General features: G+C 43.1%; 1 protein-coding gene and 1 long non-coding RNA gene across 4 annotated transcripts in view; one reads left to right on the top strand and one right to left on the bottom strand.

The window, feature by feature from the left end:
- WWOX (WW domain containing oxidoreductase) overlaps positions 1–27,973 on the top strand; it is a 932,057-nt gene that overhangs the window by 896,113 nt on the left and 7,971 nt on the right. Inside the window, exon 9 of one of the 3 annotated variants that reach the window (XM_039888490.1) lies at positions 1,568–2,009. The exons of 1 other annotated variant lie outside the window; for it this stretch is intronic. In XM_039888490.1, coding sequence (XP_039744424.1) covers positions 1,568–1,756 — 189 coding nt within the window. In that variant the 3' untranslated portion in view covers positions 1,757–2,009. Of the gene's footprint in view, positions 1–1,567; positions 2,010–27,973 lie in introns of those variants that run through there. One more of the 3 variants, XM_039888504.1, reaches the window with a different exon arrangement.
- LOC120622779 (uncharacterized) overlaps positions 2,963–27,973 on the bottom strand; it is a 98,155-nt gene continuing 73,144 nt past the window's right edge. Inside the window, exon 2 of the long non-coding RNA XR_005658557.1 lies at positions 2,963–3,123. This is a non-coding gene — a long non-coding RNA (uncharacterized LOC120622779). The remainder of the gene's footprint in view (positions 3,124–27,973) is intronic.

Genomic DNA, 27,973 nt, shown 5'->3' with positions numbered 1-27,973 from the left:
GCCAGGTATGATCAGAACTCGAGCCTCTACTCCTACTCTACTCCACACCCCTCCCCACAATCATGGCCCTTGCTTGTATTTGACCATTTGATTTTCACGCCAACTCAAATATGACAACAGACGATGACACTGAAGCCCTCCCAAAAAACAAACAAACAAACAAACAAAACTTAAGTCTGCCTTATAGCACTTTCCTAAAATTATAATACCTCAAGACCCTGATCCTCAGAATGGCCTTGGCTCCCAGTGGTTCTAGAGAGCAGTGACAGTGAGCGCAAACTAAACCACTGGGGAGCATGAGTTTCCATCAGGCACCCTGCTCAGGTAGGCTTCAAACTCTGTAGGGGCAAAAAAAAAAAAAAAAAAAGTAAGCTTTGGGTGGGAACAGAAACAAATTTCTCCCTCATTCAAATGTCCTGAATGTTTTGCTAATGGTGAACCTTATCCCTAGTTACCTCTCTCCATCCTCTTCTGCAACCCCCCATCCCTATCAACCTATAATTTGTTGATACAACAAGGGTTGTGATGCACATAAATAATCATAAGATGCCAGATAAACTGTATTGGTTTTAAATTAGAGCCATGCCTACCGCCTCTCCCTATGAACACCAGCCTATTATTTTTAATTATGGCTTGCAAAGCAAAGTGATTTCTTGCCCTCTTTATAGCATCCCTGACAGTATTCTGTCAGCCCGGATGATATGGTGCCCCGTCGGCACACACACACATCCCTAGCCACAGCGCCAACTGTTACTCAAAAGGTGAAGCCGACGTGATCAATGACGCTCATCGTAACTCGCATTTTGAAGTGAGCTGGGAGGAAATGTGCCCCCAAGCCACCGTCCCATTGCAAAGATGGGATGAACATGACATTTAGAAAAAGGTTTTCATAGGATCTGGATGAATTAATAAACGTGTCTGCATGAAGCAAGTATACAAGGCAGAGAATATGTATATTATAGGTATGTATGTGTGTATGATGGGAAATATGTGTATTTTTTAAAAAACATTTTAATACAGCAGTGAAAACCCTTTCCCTAGCACCACCATGGGCAAAGAATAAAGGAAGATCTGGCACCAGTCCTGCTTGGGTTTTCTCCCTGATGGGCCACTATTAGAGTGGTTGGTTTCATTCTGACAGAAGATTCTAGAAACATCTTGATGTCGAAATACATTATGCACTGAGAAGTCTAGGGGTTGGATGAATTTGTTCTTGAGTGTTCAAAAGGATACCGTCTTCTCCTCTTTGCTGGGAAGAGATGTCCGACGTGATTTATGGATACGCGTATTTATTTTCGAAGCCTTTCCCTACGCGAGTGTAAAAAGTCACACCAGCTGTACCAGCAGGGTTTATGGACTCGTTTTTGCGAGGCGCTCACATCCGACCTTTTCCAGTCCTGCGCTCTGCGTTCAGTCCCCTCTGCCAATGCGGCGATCCAGATGCCACTGAACCGGGCGGGGAGAGGCTTGCGAATTCCCATTTAGAAAAAAGTTGTCTCGTCACCAATTTTCTTAAAAAAACACACACACACAAATTTTTTTGGTCTTTTTTTTCTTTGCTTTCCAGCAACAAGGAGCTGCCACCACCGTCTACTGCGCTGCTGCTCCCGAGCTCGAGGGTCTGGGAGGCATGTACTTCAACAACTGCTGCCGCTGCCTGCCCTCGCCGGAGGCTCAGAGCGAAGAGACGGCGCGGGCCCTGTGGGCGCTCAGCGAGCGGCTGGTCCGAGAAGGGCTGGGCGGTCAGTCCAGCTAAGCACGCGCTCCGGCGAGGCTCGGCACACTCACCCGCCCCGTGTGGGCACGCGTCGCTGCCAGCGCTGCACCCCTTCCGACGTATTGTCCAGGGGCCCTCCCATGTCCCCGTGACTCCTCCGCCGGAGGAGAGGGAGTAAGAGTCCTCACAAAGGTGGGGAAAATACGGAGTCCCAATGGGAAGAGGGGGATGAATTCCAGGGCGAAGGGACTCTCTGTCTCTCTGTCTCTCTGTCTCTCTGTCTCTCGTCTCTCATCTCCTCTGTCTCTCTCTCACACACCTCTCTCTCACCTCTCTCTCTCTCTGCTCTCTCTCTCTCTCTCTCTCTCTCTCTCTCTCCTCTCTCTCTCTCTCTCTCTCTCTCTCTCTCTCGTAGAAACAGCAGAACTTGGGGCCCCTTGCTTTTCTGGTGGTGGCCTGTCTAAAAGGAAACGATTAGATGGTATGCGGGTTCTTTGCCTCATTGTAGAAGTACAAGCAATTCTCCCTCACTGTTTAGAATAGTCTGGTGCCCCGGTTTCACCCAGCCACCACCACAGCCCCAGCCCGGCAGGGCCACGCTGCAGCCGGGAGCTGGCTTTCTCCTCTTTAGGGACGAAAAAGCGAATGTTTATCCTTCTTTGCTGCATTCATTGATCCAGGAGATAATTGTTTCATTCATCATGACCAAGTCTAAGTGGGCCTGGCAACTACTGGGGAGAGAACTCTGAACCTCGTTCCAGCCAGTGAAGATGGAGATGACACTGAGAACTGGGTGAAATAGACAGAGCTAGTGGGTCGCAAAAGTACTGGTGCTTTGACTCCCCTGCCAAACCATACGAAAAGTCCGTTAGGGATTATAGCAAACAAATTTTTGCCAAGTGTTCCCTCCATACTCCGACAGGCAGGAAAGGAAGGAAGCATTGTGTCCGTAAGAATTTACGGGATAATTTTGGGGTGAGGATAAAAAGACATTCCCTCCATCCTTCATTCAGTTTCAAGAAGCAGCCTGACGGTGGAGGTTCACAGCTTCTCAGCACTCCTGCTTTAGCATCCTCTTTAAAATTCCTGTGATTTCTCCCATCCCACGCTTAATAAAAGAACATGCTTGTATATTATCACCTGAAGTTTGTATCGTTTCTTTAAATGTTTGTTTCAGTTTTGTTATTTTTTTTTCTGTTTTTTTTTTTTTTTTTTTTTTTTAGTGGTGGTGGGGGTTTTTTTTAGTTTTTTTTTAGAAAAGAAATCTAGAAGAAAAATAAAGCGTTTCTTGTAGACGCCAGGAAAACACCATTCTCGTTTCTTCTCTGAGTTTGTTTTGTTTTGTGCTTTGTGGCTATCTGTGGGCCAGGTCGTCTCACGCAATTAGCATGCCAGCATCATATTTTCTGTTGAAGAAAGAAAGAAAAAGAAAACATGACTATTGTTTAATTTCACTTAAAGAGGTTTTGTTATTACTTATGGTGGGTTGCTTCCCTCCTCAATGGTTTGTTCCCCCTGTAATCATCCAGTTCTTGGTGATGAGAGAGTATCTCTATGTATCAGAATGGGGCGACTTGGAGGCTCTTTCCCACCCAATCTTTTCTCACCTATACCTCGGTTTCTGGGACATTCCAGTAGAGATGTGAGAAACTCCATTTTGTCAAGATGGAGAGAATGCTTTTGCTGAACTGCTAAGAAGGTGGGGGCAAGTTGTGCGTGTGTCATTGTTTCTCTTCCTGCTAATGGCACCCTTGGGCCACATAACATCATGAATCTCTGAGTCGCTGGCTCTATGGCACAGTCCAGTCAAATACTATTGCTTTCTAGTGGCCTATGGCCTGGACATATCCTCCTACCTGGCTGTATTCTCCTTTGCAAAATCCTTATTATCATAGCTCCTTTAAAACTGTGAATCAGATAATGCTACTTTTCTGGTCCAAACCCTCCGGTGCTTCTGAGATAGACTCCTTGCCAAAGTAACAGTTGTAATTCTCCTCCCAGTCTCCACACCGTGAGCGGTCCCCTCTCACGCTAACTCTGGCTCACCACGTGACTTGCCTCAGCCAACTGGAAAGTGCTCATGCATTGGTAATTGCCTTTTCTTGCTGCTCTTGAGAACCTGGCAACCACCATATAAATGAGCCTGGGCTAGCTTGCTGGATGATGAGAGGTACCTGGTTGCTACCTAAACGGAGATCGAGCTAACCATTAGACATGGGAGTGAGGCCATCCCAGACTATTCAGCCCCAGCTGAATGAACCCAGACAAGAAGAAACTCCTCAGTCAACCCACAGAACTGAAAAAAATAAACATTTGTTATGTGAAGGCACGAAGGTTCGGGATTACTTGTTAGGCAGCAAACGCTAACTGATACAACTTCTCATCTCACTGACTAAAGTCCAGATTTTTTACCGTAGCCTAGGATTTCTTTTGTGATCTGTCCCCAGCTTGCTCTCTGATCTCATGTTCTAGCACTTTATCCTCACCTATTACACATAACCACTCCAGCCTTCTTCTGTTCTTGAAAAATGCCGAGCAACCTCCCTACTCAAGGTCTTTGTACTAGCTGTTCCCTCTGTGGAAATGCTTTTCTTCCAAAGACGTGCATGGCTTCCTCTCACATTGCATTCTGGTCTCTTCTCAAATGTTACCCCCTTTCTGATGAAGTGAGTTCATTCATGGTGGTACCCTCTTTGCCCATCCCTTACTCTTTATTTTTCTCCACAACTCTTAATACTATTAGACACATTATGCGTCTGTCTATTGATTATCTTCTCTCTCCACTGCCTATAATATAAACTACACTAGATTTGTCTACTTTGTTCACAACTGTGGCCACAGTGCCTTGAACTGCTTTTGTCACATAAAAAGTGCTTAATAAATTACCATTGAAGAAAAGAATGATTCTTGGTTATAAGACATCAAGTTCATAAAAATAATTCTCATCGTGGTGAGGAAGATTGCAAGCCTGTGCTAAGCAGGCTGCAAAATTACACCTGATGTCTAATGTGACCACAAACCCTGCCAGGTGGCCCGCCACTTCTTTCTTATGGATGAAAAAACTGAGGCCAAGATTGTCCACACAGTTCATAATTGACAGAGCTGTGGTTCACACCTGAGCTGGTTTGATTTCGAAGCCATGTAGCTTCCCTGCACCAATGCCATCACCCCTCCAATGAGTTAGGTGCATTCTTTCTCATAAGATGCACCACCTTAAGGTCTCAGGCTGAGCAGTGTCTGACTCTAGGCATTTGGTGAAGGTGAAAGTTAAGCCATGGCAAAGAAAACTTTAGAGCATCATCAGCCAAGATGATGTCCAAGATATCAAAGAGACCTACGAGAGCAGCTGCTGGCCGCCTGCCTCCTTGCACTGGTAAGTTATATGTTGACCAATTCACATATGGATCCTGCACCAGGCAGGTAAGATGAGGTTTGGGAGGGACTTGGCAAGGAAAGTGAGTATTGCCCTAAATCTAAAAGCTCCCTAAGTCAGATAGACCAAGTCTTCACACAATCAATCATTCGACAAATATGTACTGAATGCTACATTGTGAATATTCAAAGTTTAGGGTACCCTCTCCCAGAGTTCCTACTACAAAGGAACTTATATCTCACATGGGTAGGAAGGAGTCTTCGCAGTGTACAAGGTCCTCGTCAACTTTCTCAAAAATTCTGCAGCCTACCTGAAGATAAACTGAGGACTGAGGCCTCAGAACCAGGCATCCTCTGCCTGCTATGCCCCAAATCCACTCAATCACACACACCAGTCCCTGTGAGCCATTTCTCTTGCCAGACACATTAATCTTACTTCCTTGGCTCATTTCATGGGAAATTGCTGGACAGGTGAGCAAGCAGGTAGATGGCAGATGGCTTCAGTCCCTTTTTAGCTTATTCGAAGCCCAAGGCAATTGCTCACCATGATACATGTATGTGTGTAGATAGATGATAAATTAGATAGATGATAGATAGGTAATAGATAGATGATAGATGGATAGATAGAGATGATATGATATTATATGTGTAATATATATTTTAATTATATAACAATGATCCTACTCTACTTGCAGATACTATTTATTGAGCATCTACTACGTGCCAGTTGCTGGTCTAGGCAAATCACACCCATCTTATTTTATGCTCAGATGATGAAACTGAGGTTTACAAAATAATCTATCTATAGTCCCATAGCTGGTGAGTATCAGAGGCAGTATTTGAATCAAGGTCCATTGCCTTCAAGCCATCTTCTACGTCCCACTTTTTAATGGGTAGCCTATAGACCAGCAATACACGTGCATTAAATTTATACTATGGGTGAGTTATTGACAACGGAAGACTATTTGGCTTCCTACCCAAGCATGGGATCTGGCTCTCATCCTGGTGCCCAGTGCCTTAGTACAAACTTTACAAATTGTTTCTGTAAATGCCATTTATCCAGCAATATTGGCTTCAGCTCCAAAGACTCTTTACCGCATTCCGGTTGTAAATAAGTCTGCATGTGGCCACGTTTCCCTGGATTTAGTTTCTAACGGACTCAATATTCAGAGTTCTTCACCATTACCCTAACTCCAAAGAATCACCCAGAAAAGGAAAAGGAAACGAGCTTCTCCACAGTCATTTTCTTTCAAGTCGTTCTCTCGCTCCCCAAGTTCCTTTAAACCCAAAAGGCACCCAGTTTCCACTTTCACGGCTGTTTACGGGAGGCCTTTCTGCAACTTATCAATAGGAAATAAGAAATTGAAGCATCCCCAGCAATGACTGAAGCTGTGGCTTGTGGTTTTGCTCTTTAAAATGGGGTTATAGGTGGTTTTGTTTTGAACTTCAATGAAGGAGGCCTGGTTACTTTCATTAAGGTCAGCACTAGGCCAGAAAGCCTTGGCTTGCAAAATGGCTGCCCGCTCTGGTCATCGGCAGGAACAGTTTTCAGTAGCTTACCTTTTAAAAAGCATCTAAAATCTCAGTACTTACCTCTTGCATTAGCTCTTTGTGCCTTTCACCATTAAACCAAACTAGTTTGAATTTTGGAATACTAAATAACATCACAAAATATTATCCACATGATCATTGGGAAAAAATGCTCTGAATTGTGTCTACTGATGAGATGATATACTAACAATAAAGGCAATTTTTGAAAAAAAAAAAGGCTCAAATGTGACTCTTCTAACAGATATTTTCATCGTTATTACCTTTCGAGTCTTCATACTATGTGGTTTCATGCCCTTGTTTCGTCTCCCCCCACTCAATTATCTCATGTCTCAATTTTCACAGTTATTTTAATGGATGCCTAGTAGTTTATCTTGCTGGTGGGTCCTTATTTGGCTCCTCCTGCATATTGTCACGTGCTATCTGGAAGGGTTACAAGCAGCAGAACATGGGTCTTTCTGGTTTTTGTTTTGTTTTGTTTTTACAACCTTATCAGTGTTGAGTGTTGCCACTGATTTTTTTTTTTTTACATATTTTAACTTCGTCTATTCATAATCTATAACTATTTATATAAAATAGTCCCAAGCAGCCCATCTCTTCATTTAAAGTATAAGCATTTTGACTTTCAATTTTCCACTGGACCAGGTTCACAATTTTAATTCAAGTGGCATTTCCGGGTGACTCTACCTTCGGTTTGGGTAGAAAAAAGAATCAGTTCAGCCAAGCTATTGCATGTTTACCACATTATTCAATCAGGGAACATCCTTCCTTTTGTTCTTTATCAATCACCAATTGCCACACGACCCCATCCGAATGCCTTGCAAAGACCAAAACTAACCCGCGAGCCACGCTCCTGTTCGTTCTGGCTCATGCATTTAACCTACGCGCTGCAGAACTGTCTGTTTTATGAAATGTGCTGCATCACTCAGAGAGATTGTCTCATATCTAAGCTGATCTGTTTACAAGGCCATATGCCCCCCTGTATCTTAGGTATGAGAGAACAAAAGCTGCTCTTGCTTTTCGAAGTAGAGATATGCAAATAGAGGTTCTCCATCACTCACGCAGATTAAAGAGGCTCCCTGTTTTCCTCAGGCTTTCCTGATTTTATTTGATGTTCACGAGAAGCCTGTCCTTTTACTTTGGAATCATGACAATTTCTCATTTGATGCTGGGCACCCTGCGTGAGGAAATCCACTTTTAGCAAGTGTCATTTCCTAAGTGCTTACCAATACTTCATGCAAAACGCTCAACTGAAACGCTGGTTTTGTTCATTGAAATCTCACAATTTTGAGTGAAATGTTACTGTTCCCTGTTCACCAATGAGGAACACGTTTGAATCCTGGGGCCGCCACTTCCTTTGTGACGTCGTCCCAGAAATTTCACCTCTCAGAGCCCATGTGTCTACAAACCCCTCAACGTTTGTGGTTTCTCTCACCCTCTCATGTTCATCTCTCCCTTGTTTTACTTCCTATATACAGACTTGTTTACACTCCTCTTAGCTGAATCCCCTTAGTAATCTACCTAAGTATGATTTTATTCTTTTTCTGTATCCTTGAAATATGGCCCGTGAGATTGGTTCAGGAAAAGGAAAAAAAAAAAAAAAGTCCTATCGTTGTACTTAAATACAGTTGATCTTAGGAATAACTGCTGAATAATTTTCTTTTAAGCAAAATGTACTGCTGTTTCTCTTAGAAAGTTAAAATGGATGCTCGGCATTTTAAACTCGTGGTAGGGGCGCGGGGTGGTGAATCAGAAAAACAAGTGTCCTGCAGGCCCGACATTCAAAGACAACCACTCCAGATACTGATCTATTTTCTTTTACTCTTTTTTAAAATGCATTTTGAAATTTGCTGACATCTTTTAAGTTTTAGTTTCATATAGTAGTGATTACACCCGGTAAAGAGTTTTATCTATTTCAAACTAAATACATTCTTGGTAAACCTTCTCACGCCTTTATGAGGCTGCGTTCAGTGAACAGCTATGCCATAGGTACTTAATCGTTTTATCGTAATTGAAGAGTTAAGGTTCCCCACCGCCACATTGCAGTAATGTAAATATAGAAAATATATTTAGTTCGGTAAATATATTTGTGTAAGATTTTGGGGGGATGGTAAGATTATTTTCTTAACATGGATCCCAGAGAAAATGCGGGATCCAAAAAGATGGAAATTTTTAAGGCTCAGGGTACCTACCTACTGGTAAGAAACCTTTTCCGGCCAGCCCACATGGCTGGTTTTGATCTCTGCCAAAAACTGTCCTTGCGAATAGCAGGTGTGTTTCCACCCAGGTGGATTCGCTGTGGATCAGTTCATTTCCCAGACACTATTCTGCCTGTCTGCTGCATGGCAGTGTTGATGTCACTCGGGGTGACCCGTGAAAGTCCCTGGGTATGGAGATGTGGAGTGCTCTTTTCCTCTGGAACCAAGACAGAGAGGGCTGGAGCTTTGTGTCACCGAAATAAAAAAAGGCTGAATGCGAAAGAATCAAGCGAAACTTTGGGTCAGCCGGTTTGGCCTGGCTCTTGATAGTGGTACTTGTTCTACTGAGAAAGTCTGAAGACTTTCTTAGTTGTGCTGGTGAATGTTCAGAATCCTCGGCCTGGTTTTCTGAGACGGTGCTCACCCTTAGCCGTCCTGGGGAGTTTTATCTGGTGTGGCCTAGATTTCAAAAACTTTATGATGAAGTACTTGTCTTTCCTCTTATTAGTGGCTATCTTCAAACCCACTTCAAGGAGGGAGGCTGAGCAGATCCAACTAGATAAGTTAGGAAATATTTCAGATTGCCTTGTTTCCTGAACAGATTTCAGAACCTTCTAGAAGCCTGCATAAATCTCCCTAAATATTTGCAAAGCCTTCACAGTTTCAACACTTTCAAAACATAGAAGTAACAAACAGAAAAAAAGACACACGTATATATCTATATATAGAGATACAGATATATGTATATATAGATATAGATATAGATAGATATACATATAGATACATATATAGAGATAGATACATATAGATACATAGATATGTATATCTATATATATTTAATCGCAGTGTAAAAATAGATATTTTTAGCAATCATAAATACTGAAAAATAAAATCACAATAAGCATTATTAATAATAAAGACCAGCCTCTTTGACCCAGACATTTAAGTTCTAAATGTTAATCTAATCTCAGCCTGGACATGATAAGACCGTGAGAGAGAGAGAGAGAGAGAGTATGTGTGTGTGTGTGTGTGTGTGTGTGTGTGTGTGTGTGTGTGTAGAGGTGTCAGGAGTTTTGGAATTCAAAAGCTGCATTAACATACTAATGAATCTGAGAAGTCCTATTATTAAAAACAAATAAACTATTTAACTGTGTTTAACCCCAAGCCCTTTGAACACAGGCCACTGTTTTTTTAAGATACCTATTTGTTAACAGAAATAATAGTGTTCTCCAGGACACAGATAGAGAACTGCTTTTCTTATAGCAATAATTAATAATAATATCAATAACAATGAAAAACTGAGATCAATTTCAATGTCCAAGAGTTGGAGACAGGGCTCTCTGACTACTATAAACTGATGTCGTGGAAGAAATTTAATTGACCGAAATGATGTTTTTAAATGTATCAGGTGAAAAATGTAGATTATGATCTCATTTTTGTTAAATATATATTTGTGTTTCTGTACATATAAATTATGTATTGAAAGAGAGAGGACTGAAAGGTGTTAATAATGGTTATCTCTGGCAAGAGGAAATGTGGGTGACTTTTTTCTTCACTCTTATCTATATTTCCCACATTTTCTACAATGAAAGCATGCCCTGTTACATTTTAAAAAGTAAAAGTTAGAAAAACAAAGCCAAAACATGCCAATGATTGTGAAACATACCCAACTGCCTCTCTAAGCACTATAGCACAGCTGTGGGCTGACTCCACTTCAGTAATGGATCCTCTAGAAGATTCTCTTGAGCTGATACATTCACACAAACCGAATGGCTTTCAAGTTTCACAAGAACAGGATGGGGAATTTTAGGGCTGCTTTATACAAAGAGAAAGACATTTGAAAAACAAAAGCAGGTAGATGACTTTGGTCACTTTATTCTTTTAAATAACTAGTGAGTTGTCTGAATTATACCTTCTGTTGCTGTGTATGTATAAACACCACCTCCCTGTGGTTTGGGCCAGGTGGGTTTTTGACAAGAGCCTTTCCTCTGCTGGAGTCTGACAGTCTGCCAAGGTTGAATAATGTACCCCGATTGTTCAACACCTCACCTCTCCACCCCAGCGCAGGTTAGCACTCAGCGTTCACGTCCAGCATGAATCGTGCATGTACACCAAGCCCCTTTCCACTTTTTGTTTTATTATTGCTTCCTAAAAGTTTGAACTAAATGATAACCTGACATGTGGATTTTGTTTATCCATTTGATCTCTGATAATGTAAACTTAAAAATATATATTATTAGAAAAGTAAAGTTATATATCTTTTGTATGTCTCAGCCACATCCATTATGGTTGAAAATTCAACCATTGGTCCCACTTAGGCCGAATAATGAGGCAATTTGCTCAGAACAACCGTTGTGGTGGTGGGGGTGGGGGTGGTTGGAGGTCCCTCTCAGGGCTTCCGCCAAGGTGCGCTTTTGTGGAAGTTAGAACAGGAGGGTCATTTGCATAGACTCCAATGAGAACAGTGCCCTCTGGAGTTGTGCAAAGTGGACCCGGTTTCTCTTTCCAGCGACGTCGTGCTAGATCTGAGACAGTGCGTGTTGGGCAGCGCCAGGCTGGGGGGATCAAGAAGAACAAAAATATTCTCGGATAAAGAGAATGATGCTGTAAAAGAAGCCCAATCAGACGCAGTGTAGCCACCCGTCTAGCTGTGTGAACCTGGGTGCATTATCTGCCCTCTCAGAGTTTCTTTCCTTTCAAAGAGAGCTTTGATGCCCAGTCACAGGGTCTTATGAGGATAAAGGCTTCGTTCCGGACCTGGTTCATAGCAGGAGTTTAGTAACTTTCATTTAAATCTCCCTTCTCTACATCAGAAGGACGTACCTGCCCCCTCGTAAAGAGAGTTTGATGGAGCCATGAAAACAGTGGTGACGGTACCTCAGTTTTCAGGGGATGGCCATGTGGGTGCCTAACACTGGTCTAGGAGATGAGCATTTCTAGGGTTTTTTTCTGATCATCTATTAAAGAGCTGCCCGAGCCCTCCGTCTGTAGTTACAGCCCCCTTTCTGTCCCGTGGAATTCACTCTGCGCTTTGAGGGGGCTGCCTGCCCTGGCAAGTGAGCACAGAAGCCATAAAAGTGTCAGAAAATTATGAACAGCCCAAAGCCAGGGGCCCGTTGTTCTGTGGTGGGCAGCGATGGGGGACTAACGGCGTGCAGCATGTAGGCCGTCCGGCACCTCCATCCATCTGTGGAGAGGGGAGTGAGGACGAGGCATCTTTGACCCAGGGAATCAGCTAGTTGCCTGAACCCTGGACTTGCTAATTGAGCCATCCAGAGAAGTGAGTGGCCAGTGGGCCTGAGCTTGGTGCTACGCGGAGCGTCTCATGAAGACACTTAGGGCTGGGACGCTTTCTCTCCATTTCAAAGTGCAAGGTGCTGGGTTTTGTCCTAACCTTGTCATGAGACAGGTCCTAAATTCACTTTCTCATAGAATGAGCTGATTTGTATGGTTCTATGCTTGCGACAGCCTGTGTAGGAATTTAACTCCATTTTTATAGACCTTTTTTTGCATGCAGTGTTAAGCATACAGCCCTACCATCTAATTAAAAGGGACTCATCAATTTGCAGGATAGTAGCTTGTGGGAGAAAATTATAATAAAAACACTACACCAGATCCTCCATCCTGAAGAGGTAAACGTCAATCGCTCAGTGAGAGTATTAGCATTTAATCATTACTTGCTGAGCGAACCTGTAGAAGAGTCTGCTTTGAAACACATCCCAGGACCTCATACAGTTAACTTTCTAGAAATGAATTGCACAGAATCTTCCTGAGGAGTGGATGTAGCAGGACGTAATGACAAGGGCAGCTCTTTCCGACATCCTGATTTGGCCCTCACGTCTGTCCTGTGGCCTGGCTAAGGTGGGCTGCCGAGGCTACCACTGGCAATGACAGAAGGAACACACAGGAGGTGTGACCAACAGACACGACTGAGGAGGAAGGACTGTGACACAGAGCGTGGGCCATCCACCTCCTGAGCCCTAGCCTAGACACCAGGCCCAGACTCTGCCCTTGCCTTGCTGGGTGGCCTCGAGCAAACGGGTCAAGCCTTAGTTTTATTATCTGTAAAAACAGACCGCTGATTTCAAAGATGCTACAACTCTAAGAAATTACAGTGCAATGGAATCATATGGATTAAATCTCAATTCTACCGCTGAGCAAACTTCAGCAAAAAATGATGCCTCTCTGTGTCTGCAATGCTGACCTGAAAATGCCCACTTCGTGTGGCTGCTCTTAAAGGTTGAAGAAATCGAATCGAGCCTAGGAAAACCATTGACACGTAGGCTTGCAGTGGATATCAGTTTCCCATCATGGATGGTCCTTCTGGAATCTAAGATTGTACCCCCAACTTTCCTGGGCAAAGTTGCACTGATTTAATGGCAAGATGGGTTCCTGAGATCCTTGGTGACCCTTTTATTTGGGGTACAAAGTCAAGCACACACACTTTATTGACTCCACCTCCTCTCAGGTATGTCTTTTTCTAATGCAGCGGGGTAGGGATGCATTCTGTAACATTTCTTTGCCCCAAATTTACAATCATCCCTTGTCTAAAACTGGCTGCTGCAGTTTGTCAGGCTGGTCTGGTTCAAATATCCATTTTAAAAATCACCCAAGAGCAAATTAAAATAAGAAACGTTCTGTGTAGTTACATTAGTTTGGTCTCTGGGGGGAAAAATGGGGAAAAATAGCTTCCAGGTGGAATAGCAAAGACAATCAAGGCACCGTTCCCAGCTGGGTGAGAAACCCGGAGAGCCGGCAGCTCAGCTGGACAGGGCTCCCTGGCTCACACTTTGCCAGTGGGCTCTTCTGGGATGGGATATTGAGGTCTCCAAAGGCCAGAACTGTCGGAGGCAGACTCTTTCATGGCCTGGGTGAGGATGGCAGAGGGAGATGTCACCAGTTTGGTATTCTGACCCGGTTTCTAGAGTAAAACTGAACGTAAGTTCTTGCTGCATTTTACGTTTTACGCTAACAGCAGTCACGCACTTGCACCTGGAGGACGTCCTGCAGGACCGTGGTCTAGGTCCTGAGAGCTGCCAGAAGTGGCCTGTGTTATGGTGTGGAAGACAGTGGTCTCAGCACCAAGCACGGACAGAAAACACTTTGCCTTTTCGGTTCAAGTGTGATTTTTATCTGTGTGTGTTACTGCCTGTTTAGTTATAAGGCATCAGCCTGTCTTTCTATTGGATCGCTCCAACCGCCTGATAAAATAAGCACTAGTACTGCAAAAAGTAGCAGAAAAGAATCATAAAGGTGTTAAGATCACTACATAGACAATCTACACATAAAAAGGCTTGAAGAAAATACATTGCGATCTGTTAAAATGGTTGTGTTGGCAAGATATGAATATGGGGAGATATGAATATAGACGTGTTCACTTCCCACCCTCACACTTAATTTTAAGCATTTCTATACTTTAAAGAATTTGTATAAAAGCATTTCTATGTCATTAAGTCCACTTTTAGTAACACCTGTATAATATTCCAGAATTTGATGTACCTTCATTGACTTGACAATTTCCCTATTATATAAAGAAAGCCAGCTGGAATCCCGATACAGTCCAACATCCCAGGCTAGGTCATGATATCAGACAGAGTTTTGGGGCTTAATCCCTCTCCACCTGACACCCATGACACACGAGCATTGTGAGAAGTTTGGTTAAAGCACAGAGAATTAAAAAAAAATTAAAATTTCCAGGTGAATATGTGTCTGGAGTTATTTGTTCTCTGTGACAGCCTATGATCACACAACTGAGCTTTTCCTCCAAACTGACCCATGTATTCGATATGGGGATTATACAAGGCAAAAATCCCAGAAATGATACTCTAGTTCAAACACGGTTGGAAAAGTGTTACCATAAAGACAGGTCGTTCTTAATGAACAACTACCCAGGTAGTTTCTTCATGCAGTGACGAAGAATCTTTGCCTAAATAATGGAAAAGTCAATTTCTAGAATAGGCCATTTATTCATTCAACAAACAACTGCTAAGCACCACCTAACATGGGTCCTGTTTAATAGCCTGAAATGCAGAGATGAACATGCATCGTGTTAACCCTAGAGCTCAGACTAGGGACCGGAAGCAGATTCATAAACTGCTTCTCGCACAACTGCAGGGGGCGCCATTACATTGGACTTTATGTAGTAACACAGGGGGTTCTCTCTATGGAGATCCACTGTGGGTGCCTTCTCCCATAGCTGTGCAACTGGGCCTGTGTAGATAACAAAGACACACAACGATGCGCGCTTTGATGGAGTGAGCAGAGGTACTGTGGGACTAGGGAGCCGAGGAAATGCCACTAAAACTCCCCATCGAAGGTAACAGTGACATTGGAAAAACAGTAGCCATGCAGATTCAAGAATAAGTATGTAGAACAGAGTAGGATTGAATGCTAATTTTTGTTTTCATTAAATATTTTAAACAACGGATTAGAGACCTGCGCATCCCCCAAAGACCTTTATGGAGAAGCAACCTCTTCATTTTTAAGGCATTTTGGGTCTTCTCACACTGTCCTTGGCTGAGGCAGCACCTCCCTTCACATTTATGTGCCCCGCACAGTGTTTTCTTCAGGGGCTGCCGATTGTGACGCTTATTTGTAAGCCATCGAACGTTGGCGGTTCAGCATAGACCACACAATTAATTTTATTTTTGCCCTCAGCCAGATTTCAAAGCCCCCCAGAGATATCCGGAAAATTAATTTATTAAAAAACAATAGCTTGATGACACAGGATGGCAGAAGAAATGAATATGTTCAATATCATATAAAACAGTTGGCAATCACATAATAAAGTGTTCGTTCTCAATTTAGTAGCTTGTCTCATTATGCTCGGCAAATAGTTGTAAAATAGTGTATTATTCATGAACTAACGTGTTAATTACTTTTAGTGCACATTTATTTTTCAAATGCAATATGAGTCAGATTCATCTATAAAAGCAACTTATTTTGCAAGAGTCCGCTTCAGGATCCTTTCAAAGAAAGAGCCACAAGTTGTGTTTCTCAGGCCTGAAAATACCAGCTGGTAAACACCTTTACCCCAGCGTAAGGCAGGTTGTGACGGCCCCTGCCTAGCAGACACTACCGCCAGCTGTAGTGCCTAAGACAGTCCTAACTGTAGTGGGTAAGAAGTGACTCAGCCACCAGAGTCTCGTCATGAGCTTGGCCATGTAACTTGCTTTGGATATGAGTAGACAGACAAGCAGGGGATTGGGATGCTTTCGCATTGCTGGACATGCCCTTTTACACTCCTGCCATTCACCACGTGGAAAATACTCCCAGGGAATCACCAGTCCAAGGAAATTGAGAGCCGCATAGAGTAGGCATGAACCTAATCCATGCCTGGAGCCAGACCCAGCCTGGATCAGCTGACCCTCAGCCTACAGACAGATATGTGAGCGATTACTGCTGTTTTCAGCTGCTACATTTTTTGGGTGGCTTGTTATTCAGCAAAAGCTAACTGATACATGTGGTATATGCAAAATTTACTTTGGAATGCCCTGGGAGAGTCTTCAAAACAACTGTGGAGGATGTTTGGCCCACAGGAATTTAAGCCCAAGAGAGCAGCAGCACATAGTGTATGGAGAACACAAAGGTTTTTTCCAGATATGAGCCTCAGATTAAAAGCCACGGGGGCAGAAGTTCTAACTGTTAGCCTTGAATTGCATCAAGCTGCTTCTCACTTGGGCACCTCCATGTATGTGCTCTAGGGTAAGTAATAGGGAAAATTAATTTAATTAATGATGGCTGACAACGCTTCACTGCAGTGCTGGGTGGAAGGCTGTCTCTAAATATATCTGACCATGCAGGGTTCTTATGAGTATTAAAAATAATGGAGAAAAATGGCTAGCCCGTATGCCCACGATAACTGGTGATAAACGCAATCATGGTCACGATAGTTGTTATTGTTTGAACTATTCACTGACGACGGAATTCAGGAGCAGAAGGAGGAAAAGACGCATCCTCTCCCATCCCCACTGCCAGCCACCCCTTTCCAGAATCCAGGCATCTTTCTGTCCCTTTCCCAAGTAGTACCAGCGCTCCTTCCCTGGGACACCACTGGAAGCCCAGCCAAGGACTGAAACCCTGATACTTCGTAAGTTAATGCCAGCTGGACTTTGGCTAGTGAGGCTCCAGAGTGGGCTTCGACAGGTTGAGAAGATCTTCCAACTCGAGCACCTGACTTGCACATTGGATCACTTCCCGGCATCTCTCCCTGCCTTAGCTTACATGCCCTATTGGCCCTCTTGGTACAGAGGAATGCTTGAACGTCACCGAGCTCTGACGAACCATCCTAGCTAATGTTTGTGTTTTGGCACAGGCTGTGTCCTCTACCTGGAGTCTCCTTTCTCTCCCTTTTCCTCCTCAAAGGTCCATCAAAGTCCACATTCTTCAAGACCCACATCCTGGAGAAAGTCTCCCAATTGATTCAATGGAGAAAGTCAAGCATTCGTCTTTTGGTTCCACGGAATCCTGCACATGCTTCTCCAGTATGAAGCAACCGTGCTGTTATGTTTTGTTGGTTTAGTCCTTCTGTTTGTTGCCTTCATCCATGAGATCTTTGAGAACATAAACTGCAGCTCACCTATCTCTGGGTTCCCAGCCCCTGTATAGCACTGAAACTTAGAAGGTGCTCGGGAAATGTTTTGAATAAAATAATGAATACTCTTGCTGAGGCCAGGCTCTCAGGCCAGATGAGAGGCCCGTATCTTCTTCCTTGCCATCAAGACTTCTCTAGGCCCCTCTCTTCTTTTCCTGCCTCTATTGTCTAGAACAGGGATCCCCAACTCCCAGGCCATGGACTAATACTGGTCTGTGGCCTGTCAGGAACTGAGCAGCACAGCAGGAGGTGAGTGGCAGGCCAGCAAGCAAAGCTTCATCTGTATTTGCAGCCACACCCCAGTGCTAGCATCACCGCCTCAGCTCCATCTCAGATCATCAGGCATTAGATTCTCATGGGAGCACCGGTCCCTTGTGCCAAAAATGTTGGGGACCGCTGGGACTCTAGATCTCCAGGATTCCTGTTGAAGACATGGTGGCAGATCGTAGCTCCTTCTTATTAGGAGTTAAAAAAAAAATACACGCCATCTCCAATGATTCCAAGCCCTCCAGTGACAATCTACGTGAGGTTTACAGCAACTGGGAGCATGTGAGGACATTCCTAATTAAATTCTTTAATGCTTCCACTTGACCTCATTTCAACTGTGGCATAAATCTTTGAAAAAATAAAAACACACACACACGAAACCTCAAACCCCAAATTTTAAATAATGCTTATGATTTGGTTTAAAACAAGGACTCCCTTTATTAATCTAATAGCTGAACACACTTTGGTTGCCAGGGTATATTTTAAAACAAGGTCAGTTAAAGGTCACTGACCATTTCGATTAAAATGTGTTCAAGGATTTTTAAATAATAAGCTGATCTTACCTATAATTACAGATGAAATCATAATTAAAAAACCCCTCGTAATCCTGCGTGTAATGTTATGGCACGCTGCTGGTGTCCGCGCACTAAGACAAATACCTCCGCGAGACAGAGAGCCATGGAAACAATTAAAGGATAAATCCCAGGAACCCATTAACACCCGAGCTCTGTTAACCGACTCTGTCTCTGGTCACATTAAAGCCCCACGCTGTTTGCTGGCAGCTCGGGAGGGAATAATGTTGGTCCCACTTAAAGGAAAATGCAATCTCACTCTAAATCTCTGCTGTAATTGGTTAATAAGCAGACGCCTTGGCAAAATAACCACTGGGAATGATTGGTTGGAGGAGTTTCTCCCCTCTTATTTCTCACTTCCCATGGTGGTCCTTTTGGCTTTGGGGGTCATTCACAGATCTTCCAGGCTTTCTGTGTGTGGGGACCTGGAAACTCCGAGTCGATTAGTTCTTACTCAGAGGCCACTCGTGAGGAAGAATATTGCTCTTCTGAAACCACTTAATCTCTCCTGGGGTTTCTCAGCCTCAGCAGACTAGGCATCTGGGGGCAGATGGTTCTTTGTTGTGTGGAGCTGGCCTGGGCATTATAGGAGGTTGAACAGCATCCCTGGCCTCGACTCACGAGATGCCAGTAGCAACAGCCCACCCTGTTGTGACAACCCAAAATGTTTCCAGACATTGCCAAATGTCCCCTGGGGTCAATATCACCTCCGGTTAAGAGCCACTAGTCTCATCAGATGCCCCCGCGTACCATGGTCTTAGCAGTCCATGGTGATAACTCACGATATTCCAGCAGCCGTTCTTCGCTGGATCAATGGCCCACCTGACTTGTATCTCTACTGCTCTGGTTTGTATCACCTTTGGACCCTTTGGATTTCTTCCCGTTTATTGTCAGCTCCTGCCTACGAGCGCAATTCGTGGTTTCTGGGATTCAAGCCATAGTCATTGTCAAAGGCTCTTGACTCTAACCCTGTCTGAGGCTCTTCCTTCCTGGAGTCACCTGGAGACAGGTTACCTATAGGGCCCAACCCTCAGTGGACAAAATCCAGCCTCTGCAGCCACTGCAGCCAGCTTCGTAACTGCTCACCAGTTTCTCCCAGGATCCAAGCTGTGCCCTGTTGGAAGAGAGGTCACAGTGGAATCTTTCTGCTTCTTTCCAGGCTCTTGGAGAGAGATACCTTCTGTCTTTAATGTTTAGGTTTCACTGTATCAAGTAAAGCCGGGGGCACCATAGTTCACTCTGTTTTATGGTTTATTCTGAATGCTGAATTTATTTCTTTTAAGGATCTCTGGCCAGGTATTAGAAAAAGTGAGCTTTGGACTATTCCATGAACTTGAGTCAAAATATAACACTTAGCGTTGTTGCCAAACTGCTATCATTATTGTATCTGGGGCCTATTTCCTTCAGGGAGGTACCAGGTACAAGGCAGGGTGGTGGTCTGGAAATGGGAACTAGGGTGGCAGATGAAAACACAGGACATTCAATTTAATTTGAATTTCTGATAAGCCACAAATATGTTTTTATACACACACACACACTCTCACGTATGCCTCAAACACCGTAGGATATACTTATGCTAAAAATCAGTCATTTATCTGAAATTCAAATTTAACTGGGTATCTTTTATTTTATTTTATTTTTTTGCTTAAACTGGCTGCTCTAGGCAGGCAAGGTCTCTTTCTCTCAGAGGCTTTAGGATCCGAACTTGACCTCGCCCTTGTACCCCACCCCCCAGTTCCTCAGGCTCCTCTGTGGACCTGGCCTTGTTAGCTCTGAGCATGTGGCAGGTGGTCACCAGGGGAAGTGAGGGCTCAAAGGAAACCCAATGGAGATGCAATCTCACCCGGTGACATCCTGTTGCCCTGACCATGCTAGCCACAGGCCCAAGACATCTGGACGCCTTTCTAGGCCTGGCTTCTCTCAGCCACTTCCTTGGTCATAATCCTGTTATGGCTTGTCACTCTGGCCAAGGCTGTGTTTGTATCTATTGTCCCATTGAAAAGTAAAGGTACAATCACGCTAATTGGTTTTCAGCTCCTGCTTGTGTAATGCACTGTTATACCAGATTCTCCCTCCATTGCTTCTGAGATTCTGCCAGCTGGAATATTTGCATTTACATCCAATGCTCCTGTCATATGCAAAAACTGAGCGATGTCTGGTTACCCTTAAGTAATGCCACATACATTCTTGGTCTGCTTGGGGCTGAGGGGTTTCCTGGAACTGGAGATTATCCATGCGAAAACTGGTGTCCTGGACAAACTAGGATGAGTTGGCCACCCCACCGTTGAGGCTGTTGATGGAGTTCTCCAGGGACATGGTTCTCAGCGAACAAATCTCTAAAATTCAAATTCCAATCCACCACATGATAGGGTCCTCACTCACACAGGGTTGAGAGGATGAAGGTGAATTCTAGACTCACAACAAATGGCCTGCTATTCATTCTTGAGTAACTATCACCTCCATTTAGAGGCCTTGCTGGATCATTCTGTCTATGTAGCCCCAACTCCTAAACTCTGATCTTGTCTTTTATAGCATGTCTCACAATTGGTAATCACATATTTGGGTTTAGTTTTTTGCTTGTTTGTTCGTTTGTTTGTTTTTGGCTACTTGCTTGTTATCCGTCCCCCTTAATATCCAATAAACTCTATAAGGGCCACCAATGGATGTTTTGCTTATCACTGAAATCCCCAGAACTTAGAATAGTTCCAGCACATTGCTGGTGATCCAAAAATATCTATTGACTGAACAAACGATGGTTCAGTGCCTTGCCATGCCAGGGGTGAGGCACTAAGAAGATGGGCTGAAGAAGCATAGCCCCTGCCCTTGGAGAGGGGGAGGGCAAGGCTGATGTTTAAACAGGGCCATGCGGAAGGTTTATGGAGGGGTGAGGTCCAGAAGAAGGAGTGTGAAGCAACGCCTGGAAGGCCAGCGAAGGATTTACTGATGTCATTGTTCTAAATGGTCATCGAGGATGGCCCAGGACTCCCCACTCCCCTTCTTAGCAAAGGGGCATCGCAGGAGGTAGCAATGCAGTGCAGTGGGGCATAGGATAGCACTGGGGGTCAGGAGCCCGTACGGTGGGTGCGAGTGAGGGAAGACTATTATAAAGATTGACTTGAGGAGGGTGGATAGACATTCAAGGCCAAAGACACTCAGGTCCAGCAATCTTATTTTTTTAATGATAATAATAATAATAAAAAAAGTTGGAAGACATGGTTGTCCTGGTTACAGATGTTCTGTCTTATTGTCTAAATGTGCCAGAGCCCTCTCACCACCCTCCCTGCCCCCCACAACATCTCTTGTCCCTCTTTCCTACTCTCTGTCTGTGTGGTGCCATTTGGACCTGCCTCTTCATCCCACACTGAGACTCACCAAGACTCCATCTGTCCCTCAGGGCTTCTCAAGCCAATATCAGCTTCCCCCTCTTCCACTTGAATAAGAACACTTTTTCCCTCAGTTTGCTGAGAAGCAATGGGCACACCTATTTAAACATTTTATACTAATTTTTGAATGACTGCTTTGGGCAACCTAATATTTTAAAAAGTTGTCTGATTTTTAAGAAAAAATCATTTACCTGTCTGAGTTTCTCACTGCTTGAAAGTGTCTCACCCCTCAAATTTTACCAAACCACCATTTGGCCTTCTCTCATGATTCCAAAAACACATGGATTCATCATATAGACATCCATAAAAATAGGCCTGTAAAATAAAATTTGAGTCCCCTTTGCTATGTTTCATTTAGTTTGCCGGGTTGTTTTGTTTTAAGGCATACTTAAATATTTCCATATGTTTTTCAGTTTGCTGTTAATGAGGAAAAAAAGAAAAAAAGAAGTAGAAAACCTTCAAATTGGATAGGAAATCCAATTTCTGACAAGACATGGTTAATTTTTAAATGAATTTTAGTAGGTGTCTTGGTACATCAGTTGAGCCTTTTGACATGTGAAAATATATCCAGTGGCAGATAGGATTGAGTCTAGGTATCCAATATCTGAATTTTGACTAAGAAAAATGCTAGAGTAGAGATTATCCAAATTGGAAATTCTTTATGTTTATCCATCCATCCATCCATCCACCCATCCAGTCATCCACCCCCCAATTTTTCCATCCACCCATGTTTCAATAATTTTGACTCTGGACTCTGTGCCAAGTACTGTTTTAGCTTCCTTAACAACTCCTATTCTAATGGAACTCACATTCTGTAGACAGCAGACAGAGTAAATAAACAAAATCCACTGATAAACAATAAGACATCATCTAGTAGTGATAAGTGCTATGAAGAAAATAAGTCATGCTAGGGATAGAGTGCAATGGAGAGGTGGAAAGTGAGAGTGAGGACTGCTTTAAAACGGGTGGTCAGGGAAGGCCTCCCGGAGGTGGTGATTTTAACTGAACTGTGAGTAAGATTCAGAAAGCGAGTCCAAAAGAGAATACTTTCAGAAGGAAAAGTCATCTTAAAATTAATGGCATTTCCATGGGGAAAGAAAATGAAGCTGGGTTCTGTGTCTTTACACTAGCAGTGAACCCCGTATCCACAGAGAAGGCACCCCCAGTTTCTCTTTGCTGATCCCACTGGCGTTGTGCACACCACGAGAAACTGCTCACCCGATTGAATCCAGTCTGATTCAGTAACTGACATGGTAACTGACTCTTCTTTGCTGAGCTTTGTGAAATTAGGCACTTGGTGAACTGGCATTAGGGAGGAGGGATGAGAGTTTTTGCAGGAACAGCCCAAAACGTTCCGTGCAAACATTTCCCGAGGCACCACTTCCCCAGTGGAAGTAATGGGTGGCCATTTGCAAACTGCTTACCCGTCCTAACCACCATCCACCAACCCTCATTAGCTGCGGCTGGAACAAAGGCACTTCCCTGGAAGGCTTCTCTGGTTTAAAAAAAAAGAAAGGTTTTATCTGGACATGCCTTAACTACCTCCCAGTTGTGTTTTGCATCAAAAATATGTGAGTTTAAAGAATGGAAGATGAGGCATACTGTTTTAGCACACCCAAATCAAGCGTTTATTTGCTAAAACAATTATATTTAGAAAACGGCTACTGCCTGGAAAATTCTGGAATGAGCTAAAACTTTTTTTTAATTTTCTTTCCTTCTACATATGCTTATAACAGTTGATTTTTTAAGGACATTTTTTTCCCAATCGTTCTTGCTTTACCCACCCAGTTTTGGATGGACTTTTGCTAATCTCAGTGTCTTCCAACACACAATAATTTTTTGTTTTAATCTGTCTCCAGGAAACCTCAAAGAAATTTCACCCCTGTGCCTGAATTAATTTTGTTATTCATTTATTTTATTTGGGTAATAAATCCAGGGTTCCACATGCTAAGTACATCGGGATTACTTTTTTTTTTTTTTAAAAATTAACTACTTCTGGCTAAGACAAAAGACTTACATAGAAAGGGTTAAAAGAGCCTTTTAGAATTAAATGATGCCACCTGATCATAAATTTTTTTGTAATAAAGCAATTTTCTCTTCGCTGCAGTCTTACTAATGTGATACAGTGTCTGAAATAATAACTCTATTTCAGCCATCCCAAGCTCTCCCACCTCTCTCAGCTCCCTAATTTCTTACATGATTCCCCTGGTTTTACAAGTATTTTTAATAGGGTGGATATTCCACATTCTTCTACACAGTCAAATCCTTTCATAATCAGAGACTTGTTTTTCCATAGGAATTTAATTCCCTCTGCAGAATTGTAACATGGGTCGAACTGATCTGGTTTACATTTTCTGACATGTTTTCCCTCCCCTGAAGATTAACTTAACTATCGCTTGGCTCCTTCTCAATCCTTTTCATCTCGTTTTCACTTTAAAAAAATATTCTGATTTCATTCAATAAAGTATCTTGCACTGCGTTCTGAAGATAGGGATTTTAGCTCTGGGAACATGGCTTCATCCTGCCAAGTGTTTCTCACTTGAATTCTAGATGATGTTCAGATTGTCTGAAAATTAACAACAGCCTATGATTTTAAAATAAAATATTCAGCTTGGTGAATTGAATGTGTCTATTAACTAGGTGGTCAATTCAACAAAATTTTACCTTAGAAAATCAGTTGTATCCGTCATTTATTATTAGGTACAAGTGCACTGAGTTTAGTAAGAAAATTAAAAGAAAATTTTTTTTTATTTACCCAGCATGCTCTTAACTCCCTACTTTAGATGATTAATTCTTTTTCATTCTTTAGGACTCAGCTAAAAAATATCTTTAGAGATATTGTTAGCCTCCTTATTATTCCATCTTTCTTCCTCCCTCCCTTCCTTCTTTCTTCCATCATAGAGCTAATCTGCAACTGTGTTGCTTTTTGGTTTGGTCTGTCTTTGCCGCTATTTTATGTTCCATGAGTCCATACCATAATGGTTACAGTATCCACTGAACCTAACCCAGTGCCTGACCCAAAGCAGGTGCTTAATAAATGCTTGGTAATTTTATTATTTTTTTTTATTTTATATTATTTATATTTAATATTATTTTTAATGCAGGCCATGTAGTGGGTGATTTTTCTCCTCAGTTCTCTCATCTGAACATTAACCGAAATAGCCAGTTACCAGCATGATCTGGTGATCATGTTATTTTCAGCTGGTGATGAGCTGTCATTGCTATGCTGCAGCCATTGCAGAGGCAGTGTTTTAGCTCTGATCAGATGTGTCCAAGATGCTCCCTTCCCGGGAAGAGCTCCAGAGACCCCAGGGCCCTCCTCCCTTGCGATCGGGCTCCAGCACCTGGCACTTTGAACAAATATTTCTCAGGACTGTGCCGTCCTTGCGAACGAGGCCATGCAAAGCAGACAGGGCTTCGTGTCACATTCCCCATTGTGATTTCCGTGCCTACACATTTAAGGCGATCTGCAAAGAGCACAGAGAGTCACATCGACCACTCAATAGCTCAACTGTCTCCAATTTGCTGCAAGACAGTGAAAAGTCATCTCACCTCTTTGGCCCTCAGCCTTTTAATGGCCAGAATGAGGGGATTAGACCAGTGGTCAACCTTTTTGGCACAAGGGACCGGTGCTCCTATGAGAATCTAATGCCTGATAATCTGAGGTGCAGCTGAGGCGGTGATGCTAGTGCTGGGGAGCAGCTGCAAATACAGATGTAGCTTTGCTTGTTTGCCCACTGCTCACCTTCTGCTGTGCAGACAGGTGTGGTCCGCGACCCTGGGATTCTCTGTAATGCTCTAGCATTTGGCAACTGTTTACATTATAGGGAGGGGCCGCATTTCTTCCCTATGGCGCATTTCTTCCCTATGTGGGAATCGGTCGTTATTCTGGTGCTTGGGAGACACTGCTCCTGAGTGGTGGGAGTAGTTACAACACATCATCCCATGATGATGAGCACCAGGCCTGAGGTTCCTGCACAATTCATGTCTATTTATAGAGAATCTGGGGATCTGTCCAGCAGTCCTGCCGATTGCTTCAATCCAATAATAAACTTGTTTGAGAAATCTGTTAGGTATCAATTCCACGAGCTTGCTGGGTTGGCCTGGTTTCCTTAAGGTGACCAACAATCCTGGTTTGCCTGGGACCAAGTGGGTTTCCCAGGATACAGAACTTTCTGTGCTAACACTGGCACAGTCCCAGAGAAACTGGACCCTTGTGACAGTAGCTCTAAGATTATAACAGCAATACCATCATCATCATCCTTATCATCATCATCATCATCATCATCATTATCAATGATTTATTAAGTGCTTACCAAGCATTATCATTTACTGGGATATCATCATCTAATATCATCTAATATTCACAACAACCCTAATGATATGAGACTCATCCCATTTAACAGATGACAAGACCAAGACTCAGGAAGGTTATACGATTTCTCAAGATCACAAGGCTAGTGGGTAGCAGCATGAAAATTTCAAACCCAGGTCAGCCTGAATTTTTACCCTGTGTCAAAATTGGAAATTTAAAAACTGACTGGATAATTTATGACATTAAGGAATTACTATTATCTATTTTCTAGGTATAATGATATTATTATGGTTGTTATTTTTGAAAATCCTTATATTTTAGAAGTCCACTTCGAAACATTTACCAATAGAAAAAAAAAATCAAATAAAACCTTATCAGGCTCAAACCCCCACTGACCACTATGAATACAAATCCCCAAGGAAGAGCCCAACTCAGGGACTGGTGCTAAGACTGCCCCTAACAAGCCTAGTCGCCTTGGGTGAGTCACTTCACCTCCGCCTTTTTCCTCTAAACAAAGGAGCTGGGCGCAGTGATTTCCACGGCTCGTTCGGCTGCTTTACTCTCAGGCCGAACGGTGCCAGCTGCCTGGGTCTGGTGGGGCAAACTTCTACGCACAGGTTCTTTTATATAGTATAGGCTGTGCCCATTATGTGTTCTCCAATTTGCCTAGGTTTAGGCATAATCTTCATCACAAGTGTATACATTTTTTTCTACGAGAAAAGTATTGATATTCAAACTTCATGTTTGTTTGGGAGTGGAATCCTTTCTTCAAATGAAATATTCCCCAGATGCTGAGGTTTAAAAACCTTTAAAGGGAGTTGTTCTGCTCCAAAGGAGAGCCAAGAATCCCCAAAATAGCATCCTTTGGAAATTTTCTGCTCTATGCCATCCTGGCCAGCTTAAATGTAGCAATATTAAAAGAAACATTTAGCGAATGCAATAATTATGCTTCTATCAAGCAGGGTCGGAAAACTTTTTCTGGAAAAGGACAAATAGTAAATGTTTTAGGCTTTCTGGACCACAAGATCTCTGTTGCAATGGCTCAATTCTGCCTTTGTAGCAAGAAAAAAGCCATGGACAATTCATAAAAAAAAAAAAAAAGATGTGGCCAAGTTCCCATAAAACTTTATTTATAGACACAAATGTGAATTTCATGTACTTTTCATGTGTCACAAAATATTCTCCCCCCGCCCCCAATCATTTAAAAATGTAGAAACTATTGTGAGCTTGTGGACCATATAAAAACAGGTGGCAGCCTCAGTGTGGTGCCTGGGCCGTGATTTGCTGACCCCTGTTTAAAGCCTTGTCATTCACATACGACACTACGAGAAATCAAAAGCCTGGTTTCCTTTCTTACCTCTAAGGGTTACTGTCTGCACATTTGTGGGAAAGTTATATAAGCTCTCTAAACCTCAGTTTGTCAGCTGTGAAAGGGGAATAAAACAATAAAACCTACAGGGACAGGGGTAAATGGGCACTCTCCATACTTTCCATTCAATTTCGCATTGAACTTAAAACTGCTCTAAAAAATAAGGTCTATTTTAAAGATAAATAAAGCCTACTTTGTGAGTTTATTGTGAAGAATCAATGAGATAAGACAATAAAGACCACAGCACACGGTCGGCACCCTGCCCTCGTGGAAACCGGAGACCGCCCTCCTTGGTCCTTGTCCTGACCTTCACCCAGCTGTGACCGTTGAGTACAAGAGCCCTGAAGCCTCGATGCTTCAGAATCAGGGTGGATGAAACTCACAAATTTATCCCTCTGTCCCCAGCCCCGAAGACCGCCCGTTACCAGCTGAACTCCTGACTCTTTTTTTCTGGGCAAAAGTGTTGTTTCGCCTTTCTTTTGCAACTTTTTCCAAAGATCTGAGTAATTTTCACTTCTACAGCTTATTACTCTTCAACTCCTGCCTTGGTTTTCTCCTTCTTGGCAGTGCGATCTTGACGTACTCGCTTTGTTGGTTCCCGAGGCCTTCCTCCTCTAGCCACCTCCCCAGAAGGTCTGG

The sequence above is a fragment of the Pteropus medius genome, unplaced genomic scaffold, assembly GCF_902729225.1.
Source record: "Pteropus medius unplaced genomic scaffold, Ma_sr-lr_union100, whole genome shotgun sequence".
Lineage (NCBI taxonomy): Eukaryota > Metazoa > Chordata > Mammalia > Chiroptera > Pteropodidae > Pteropus > Pteropus medius.
The sequence above is the reverse complement of the archived record's forward strand: the minus strand, read 5'-3'. Positions and strand labels throughout refer to the sequence as shown.